The following is an 8771-nucleotide window of genomic DNA, read 5'->3' as shown; positions in this document are numbered from 1 at the left end:
GGGTGTTCAATGTGATTTTAAACATGAATCAATGTGATTATAATATACAAGATATTTTCATTAGAGATTCAATGTTAAGTACTAACGGTTGAGTTGATGGATTTCTCTTTCAGGGTGTTCAATGTGATTTTAAACATGAATCAATTAATCAAGCATTAAGCAGACAAGTGTTAGTATAAGTGTTGAGATTTAAGAATTTGAGCTTGTAAGTTCAAGTTCGAATTTGACTACTGTCATTCTTGATGGACAATCTATAAATTCTTATATGAATCTCAATTGGATCTTTGGTATACCCTGATCCTAGATTAGAGGAGTCCCTCCTAACCTAAACTTTTTTGTATAAAAAAATAATCAAGCATTAGATTAATTTAAACTGCCATCAACGACTGAGTTATGATCCAATATACCAAAATTTTAGGAGGAGAGCTTCATCCATGCATGTCACGAAGAAGATAAATCTTAATACTACATATGATAAAAAGTTTATAATGATGAGTGAAAAAAGAGGTTATATATCAAATATGTGGTTGTTGAGAAATCGATCGTAAGGATTGTTAGACGTATCGAGCATATATTCTATAGATTCAAGAAAAGATTGATCCAACTCTAAATGATATACATGCCATGAAGAACTTTTTAAATGTTTTTTTAAGGATCTGTATAACATTCTCAACTCGATTTAATCGAGAATCAGATAGAAGATGTATCAAAAATAAAAAAAAAAATCCAAAGCAAATAAACATTTAAAACACATAACATATCACATATTTATTTTAAGGCCTAAACACGCTAAAATTATCAATAATAAACATTTTAGGAGATGCATAATGATTAAGAATTAGATTGTAACTTTTCACAACATCAAAGACTACATTGTAATTAATCCAGAATTGAGGGCTAAACTGTAACTATAAAAAATATAAGGTGGTTCAAAAAATTTATTTTTAATATCTATTTGTCTATTAATAAATTGTTCTTTTCAAAATATGAATTTAAAAAAACATGAGGACCGAATCGGATATCATATAATAAAATTGTGGATTAAGGACAAAAATGCAGGAATTTGAAACTGGGAATGATAAAACTAGAAACTGGGAAAAGGTGAGTAGCATATAAGAAGTTTACAGTACAAAATAAACCAATTTCCTTATTAGCAGCTCAAAAACCCCCGGAGTTCAGTTCCTTCGCAGTTCTAAAATCCTCGTCTCCGGCCATTTGCGGAGAAGAAGAAAATGATGATCACCGTTTCCAAACGAACAGTTTCCTTAGCCTCCAGGCGAATATTGACGGTCTCCTTGCAAACTCTTCTTAACCACTTCCACTCAACAGCAGCTTCAGTCGCCGCCATAAATGGTGAGCCTCTTTTTATTGACAGATTCAAACCCTTCTCTTCCTTTCTAGGTTCCACCGCAAGTGGTTTCCACACCCAATCCGGGACGTTGAGTTTCAGTGTATCGCCGAGCTTGCAGGCGAAGTGTGCCGTCGAGGATTATGATGAGGAGAAGGGAGGAGGTGACGGGCTTGAGATTTCTAATCTGGGTATTGCTCCGGAGATTGTTTCCTCTTTGAAAGATAGAGGTATCACCAAATTATTTCCTGTTCAGGTAAAATCATATACATATTGGCTTACGTTATAATTAAGTACCTAAAGTATATTCTTATATACCTTTGGTCGAAATAATTAGCTAAACATGTCATTTCGGTAAATTAGATATAACTAAAGTATTTTTTTTTGTTGTCAAAATAGGTAGTTAAAGTACCTAAAGTATAGTCTTATATACCTTTGTTTTAGGCTTTAGTTTTTAAAGAAATATTAGAAGTTAATATTCCTGAGAGGATTTTTCGTTTGTTTTCTACTGTAGAGAGCAGTTTTGGAACCGGCAATGCAAGGAAGGGATATGATTGGACGGGCTAAGACAGGGACGGGCAAAACGCTTGCCTTTGGGATTCCTATCATGGATAAAATCATTAGATACAATGCCCAATATGGGTTTGTGCACTTTATTTCTTTCTCTTACTCTTAGGCTTTGCTTGGACGGAAAAATGAAAGGCCAGAAAATCGGGAAAGGAGAACATTAAGGAGAAAAAGAGATGAAAACATGTGCAAACACACATTTTCTTTCTATTGCTGTGCTTGGTAGGAATGATGAAAATTTTGAAAGAAAATGGAATATAATTTCTGCCCAATTAGCAGTGTTGAAAAATTAAAAGGATGTAGATGAAAAATATATTATTTTAACATTATATCATTTTGCAAGTTAAGATGGTAAATCTAAAATCTAAACATGATAGTCAATCTTGTAATTATGCAATACTTTCTCACACCTCTCCCCATTTCTATTCTCGTAAAAAGGGCTTTGGTTGTATAAATGGCTCTTTTGCATTGCACAATCTATTATTTTGCTTTTATCAGGAATGTTATTTTGCTTTATGCTTTAGCCATTGTTCATGTAAATCAAATTGTAATAATATGATACTATTGTGATTTAGCTTTTTAATTCTTTTAGGTTTTAATAACAAACGTTGAGGAGGCATAAGGTAAAATAGCAAGCCAGTAGTCATACAGAACCTTATTGATTTAATTTGATTCTTTTACTCACACAAATGATTGATTTGTTTCTTGAATTTGGACAGTTTTTGTTCCCATTTTAATCATACCTGTCATTTTGTGTAAATGAGCAGACGTGGTAGAAACCCCTTGTGCTTGGTTTTGGCACCAACAAGAGAACTTGCCAAACAAGTTGAGAAGGAATTTCATGAGTCTGCCCCCAACTTGGATACTATTTGTGTTTATGGGGGTACACCAATTTCCAACCAAATGAAGCAACTTAACTACGGTGTTGATATAGCTGTTGGTACACCTGGACGCATTATTGATTTGCTCAAGAGAGGTGCTCTCAACTTAACAGAAGTTCAATTTCTTGTTCTTGATGAAGCTGATCAGATGCTTCAAGTTGGATTTGCTGAGGATGTTGAAACCTTATTGGAGAGGCTACCAGTAAATTGTCAAAGCATGATGTTTTCTGCAACAATGCCTAATTGGATCAGGAATCTTGCCCAGAAACAGTTGAAAAATCCATTAACTATTGATCTGGTTAGTGTTCATATATACTCATCAATCCCCAAACTTCATGTTTACTGTTTCTTGCTTCTTGTTACTTGTTCATACAATTTGTTTGTAGTATGGAAATTTAGGGATCTAAAAATCAATGCATGTAATGTTGAAAGTTGTGAAATCTGATTCCATTTGCTGCTGCTGATTTTTTTATGACAAAGATAGGCTGAAGTGAGAAAGACACACACAGAGGAATAGTTATTTCTTGTGACTTATATGCATCTGCAGGTTGGAGATTCTGATCAAAAGTTGGTAGAAGGAATTTCCTTGTATTCAGTTGCAGCTGATATGCATGGGAAAGCATCAATTCTTGGTCCTCTAATAACAGTAAGGGTCACGACAATAGAGTTTGTTTGTTTTTTCTGTTTGTCAGTTTTATTTTTTTGGTTTTTATTTCCGTTGTTTTTAATTTCAGTTTTGGACCAATTTCAATCACAGTCCGTATAGTTCTTGCTCAATTATCATTTCTTTTTCTCTCATCATCAAGTCTTTTTTCTCTCAGGAGCATGCAAAAGGAGGAAAGTGTATTGTTTTCACTCAAACAAAGCGTGATGCTGATCGACTGGCACATGCTATGGCAAGCAATTTTAAATGTGAGGCATTGCATGGTGATATTTCACAACTCCAGAGAGAGAGAACCCTCTCAGGCTTCCGAGATGGGCGTTTTAATATTTTAGTTGCTACTGATGTTGCTGCTCGTGGTCTTGACATACCTAGTGTTGACTTGGTTGGTTTTAGTTGTTATTCTTTTTCAAGGTTCTTACCCTTTTTTAGCTTGGTTTGTTAGAAACTGTAGCTATCTCTGTTGTTACCCATTATAGTTGTTATTACACGTCTTGTTGGTTGTTATCTTAGATGCGGTACCATTTTAAGGATAACCTACTTCTTATTGGCTGTATAATGTGAAATCCTAGAAAAAGTTGTGGCCTACATGATATATGGATTTCCTAATCACTATTGCTAAAAAATATTTAATGGCTTGTTGTAGCTGGTTTCAGTATTCTGCCTTTTCTGTTTGTAATTTCTTGCTGACCTATTACATAGGCCATGTCAGGATTATAGGGTACTAGTTGTAAGTGTTGAAATAATGCAAATTCTTTTAAAATACAAAGCTATGAGGGAAATAATTATACCGTTATTTATTGGTGATGGAGATGATTTTTCTAATATTTCTCTTTTGGAATCCATGACTATACCTACAATGGAAGTGCTTGTATATTCTAGGGTCATCTTGAAGAAGTCCTTTGACTTCTGCATGCATTGATACTGTGGATTCTCAAATTGCACTATATTGTTACTTTCCTTTCCCATTTTGTTTGCTACAGTTCATGGTTTAGCTGAAGTTACTGTAAAATAGTATATGAGGTCATATTTTCTCATAAGCTTATAGTATCAGGTCTTGGATGTTAGTAATTTATATAATGAATGGTTGAACTGTTTTTCAAGCAACCAACTTTTTTCCCCCATTAATTGAACTTTTGAAATGTATTTTATTATTCTTTTATTCTCACCCAGGTAATACATTATGAGCTTCCAAGTACTTCTGAAACTTTTGTTCACCGAACTGGCCGTGCTGGAAGGAAAGGTAGTGCCATTCTTATCTACACCCAGGAGCAGAGTAGGGCTGTTAGGGTTATTGAGCAAGAAGTTGGATGCAGATTTTCTGAGGTTGTATACTATATCCCTTGTGATGTGCTTGTTGTTTTCCTTCCCTTTTCTCGTTTTTTATTTGGGAGGATACATCCATATATGTATAGGGGATATTGAATGTTAGAAAAGTAAGGACATTTGAAATTTAAAGTGAAAGAGCTTGTCTTGGGGTTGGCAAAAGAAAATTAAATTTTGACACTCTTTCAGTCTTTTGGAAGTGGAGCTGGCCTATAAGTTAAACCTATTTCAGCCTCTTGTATTTTATGTATCAAAACTACTTTTAGCTGATCTTTATCATTATATACTTGTTCGGGGTTAATTATAATAGGCTTTGAAGCAAAGAACTTGCCAGCTCCTGCTCAAACTGGCTGGTATGTTTTTTATTTTTAAGCATTTTTATCCAAATGTCATTTTCCCGGGTAATTAAAGAAAGGGATCTTTTGTTTCTTCATAAATGTGACTTAGTTCCTATTGGTATTTGTTAAGGTGATGTTTCTCCTTGAATTTGGTGAGAATAGCTCATTAAATGGTGTTAATTTCCCGAAATAGATTTGTAATAAACTTTAACAAGTGTCTATAGGGTCTCATTACCAGACCCTTGTTTCTTTCCACCAGAGGGGAACACTATTTACCATGTGAAAACCAATGTCAGCACTAAAATGTGAAGTAAGATAAAGAAAGATACCATAGAAAAAGAAGAAAATCTGGAACTGCCTTTCCAATTTGGATCTGGTCCTCATTGGTTTAGTACATGATCTGGCTTTTAAATAGTTAAGAGAATGGTATATTCGCCTTGTTTGTTTGGGAGTTACAGTGGTATTTCTTTCTGGGGAAAACAATTTTAAGTGTTTGCATAACTCTAAGTCTCACCACATATTCTTGAGGGAATTGGCATAAGGTTGACAACTAGGGAATGTTTGTTTCACGTAAAATATTTTCTGGAAAACGTTTTCCTCATTTTCCAGTGTTTGGCGGGAGGAAAATTGGTTGGTCAATGTAAAATATTCTTGGTCAATAGAATTTCCTTTGTATTTTCTGGAAAATGACCTACGGTCTGATTTTTCCGTAAGTCATTTTCCAAACTTTTCAATTCAAAGAATAAATGCTCCAAATAATTTTATTTTATGAATTTAATATTAATATAATGTTTTAATATCATTTTAATTAAAATATTAATTATTAAAATATTTATAATATACTTATTAATATTTATAATAATATAATATTATATTTTTTAATATTATAATAATATATTCAATTATACTATAATAATATAAGATATTATATTTTTATTTTAATAATATATTATTAATATAATTTATATTATCTATTAATTTTATAGAAATAATATTATTAAATTATTAATAATGAATAATATTATTTATGTATTTAATATTTTAATAAAATATTTAAAATATATTGATTAATGCTTTTTAAAATATAATACAATATTATTATTTTAATAAATAATTAATATAATTTTTAATATTTTTATTTCAATAGAATGTACTAATCTTAATATTTTTATTAATAAAATTATAGAAATAATATTTTAATAGTAAATAAATAAATAAATATTTCAAAAATAATAATATTAAGTTTTTTATGATAAATAATAGTATTTATTGTATTTAATATTTATAATAAATAATTTTTAAAAAATTCATCAACTAGTGGAAAATGGTTTACACAACCTCTTTCAAATACCGTAAAACATTTTTCAAAAAATTTAATTTATTTTACAGAAAACTTTTTCCGTAAAATGTTTTCAGTGAAACAAACGGACCCTTAGTTTGTGAGGAAGGTGGAAATATTTGGGACTGTTTGTTAGCCATGCAATCGAGTCTCATAGGAGGTTTGTGATGTTTCAAAATGGATCACTGTCTTAGATTGATGCTTAAAGTATTAATTTGAATCTGTTGAACATGCTAGTTTCTGTTGTACAGGGATGATAAACTTGTTGTTTGGCTATAAAACATTTCGTTTTTAGTAAATTTTCTGTTCTTGCTGATACACATTCTGATCCAATTTCAGTTGGGGGATACTGGTTTGAATGATTTAATGACGTCAATTGTAGTCATATTTGTTGATGTGAATATACACAATAAACAAATTTCCACGTTTATGATTGTACGAGTATCGTACCTTAAAGATATTCATGGAGTAGACATTTATTGCTTTATTACTTTTTATGTTTTCGTGGACTGAGCTTATAAGCTAATCGTTTATTACATTATTGTAGCTTCCTAGGATTGAGGTTGAAGTTGGGAGCACCTACTTGTTCAATGAGATTGGTTTTGGTGGTCGATTTGGGTCATATGGAGGTACACGAGATCGCAGATACAAAGATATGGGTTTTGTCCATTCTGTTAGGCAGCAGGAGTATGGATTTGGCCGTCCTGGAGGCAACACGGGACCTGAATTTGGTCGTAATTTTGGTCAATTTTCTGATGAGATGGGTGGCTTTGCAGGGTGTAGCTCTAGTCGCTTTGGTTCTAATAATCGGTCTGGAAACTCTGGTCAATTTTCAGCTCTTGGTTTCTTGTGTTGTAGTAGAAAACTACCACTGCTTTGAATGTGAAATTGATAAGTCGGTCCATGGTACGGTTCTTATCCAAACTTGAGCTCATGGAAGAGCCTGCAATATATACATGTTAAGTAAATATATGATTAGCTTATAATATGGAAATGGCTAAGCCTTTTTCTGGCCGACACCTGCCTATAAATGATTTTCATCGATAAAGAACACTAATTTGTCATGATTTAGTTGGTCATTTTGCTTGCAATGATAATGAATTATATTTTCTTTTGGGGCCTTTGTTTGGCTGACGCCAAGTAGTCTATAAATGATTTTCATTGATAAAAACACTAATGCCTTCATGATGTAGTTAATCATTTTATAATTTGGTGGAAGGTAATGTGTTTTCTTCATTAATAGAATTATAAAGTTCGGCTGTTGTATGAGGCTCAACCTTCATTTTGCTCCATCACCCTTCTTTTGATAGCATATGTGCATTCAATGCATAAACATTATTCTTTTATCAGGTGCTATGTCTATTTGATTACTTACACATGCTAGACTGCTAAGATGCTGACTTCTTACACTTTCCCCTTTGCTATGTTTGTTATCAATCGGTGGTTGTGGCCTATCATACCTTTTTTGGTTTTCATGTGCTTCTATTTTGGAATGGCTGGGAAGACGGCACCACTCCATGACAGCTTCATACATTTGCTAGGTTGTTATAAACAGGCTGTTGTGGCCAATGATAACTTTGTTTTTTCATGTGCATTATATTTTCCAATGACAGGCGTAAAATATTGGGAAGATAATACTTGTATTTTTTTTCCATCAACATGATTAGTATTCTGTCACAGACTGTCAGTCCGTGAGCTGACCAGCTAGGACGCCTCCAGACCCTCTTGGGCCACCTTAAGACTCCACCAGCACCACCCTGGGCCACCATAGGAGCTTCAAGACCATCATGGGCACTCTAGCTAAGTTGGTCCGTTTTTTTTAATAATTCCTTTCTTTTATCTAATAATTTTTAATTTAGAATAACCATCTTTAGTTTGAATTCAAAATTAAGTTAATGTTAAGATTTATATAAGATTTCCTTTTAATCTTAGCCATTATATAATTCAGTTTCAACCGTTGAATGTAGGGAGCTTCAACTATAAATAGAGGCGTATTCCCACCTCATTTTTTCACTTCAGTTTTGAGTAATAAAACCTAGTATTTTCTCAAATTCACTTGTTCTTTGTTGTGAGCTATTCTCTTTCAAAGATCTTGTTACTCTTGCATTTTGATCTTAATCTTTCTGATTAGATTATTCTTGCTGACTCAGGCCATACGATTTCTAGTTCAAGGTTCTAGGGACGCGACTACAAGTAGAGCAGTCCAATAATATGTAAAGTAATGTTCTATATTATCATACATCAAATACAATATATATCAACCTTAATAAGAGTATAGTTATTAATTATGTCCAATCGACTTATTACGTAG

General features: G+C 32.7%; 1 protein-coding gene across 1 annotated transcript; it reads left to right on the top strand.

Annotated features, from left to right (window-relative positions):
• The first annotated feature begins 1163 nt into the window (after positions 1–1163).
• On the top strand, positions 1164–7373 carry LOC120166723 (DEAD-box ATP-dependent RNA helicase 53, mitochondrial-like). Its single transcript, XM_039175944.1, has 7 exons — positions 1164–1604; positions 1863–1990; positions 2683–3094; positions 3344–3442; positions 3618–3842; positions 4631–4783; positions 7008–7373. Exons 1-7 carry the CDS (start codon positions 1233–1235, stop codon positions 7338–7340), a joined length of 1722 nt encoding a protein of 573 aa, XP_039031875.1. The 5' UTR covers positions 1164–1232; the 3' UTR covers positions 7341–7373.
• The last annotated feature ends 1398 nt before the right edge of the window (positions 7374–8771 follow it).

Source organism: Hibiscus syriacus, unplaced genomic scaffold, assembly GCF_006381635.1.
Source record: "Hibiscus syriacus cultivar Baekdansim isolate YM2019G1 unplaced genomic scaffold, ASM638163v2 tig00111644_pilon, whole genome shotgun sequence".
NCBI classification, from domain to species: Eukaryota; Viridiplantae; Streptophyta; class Magnoliopsida; order Malvales; family Malvaceae; genus Hibiscus; species Hibiscus syriacus.
The sequence above is the reverse complement of the archived record's forward strand: the minus strand, read 5'-3'. Positions and strand labels throughout refer to the sequence as shown.

Bases quoted from the DNA above. Each gene is read 5' to 3' on its own strand.
- LOC120166723 (XM_039175944.1), top strand. From the start codon at position 1,233: ATGATGATCACCGTTTCCAAACGAACAGTTTCCTTAGCCTCCAGGCGA. The intron at 1,991-2,682 runs GTTTGTGCACTT...GTAAATGAGCAG, and splicing joins AGATACAATGCCCAATATGG to ACGTGGTAGAAACCCCTTGT. The intron at 3,095-3,343 runs GTTAGTGTTCAT...ATGCATCTGCAG, and splicing joins ATCCATTAACTATTGATCTG to GTTGGAGATTCTGATCAAAA.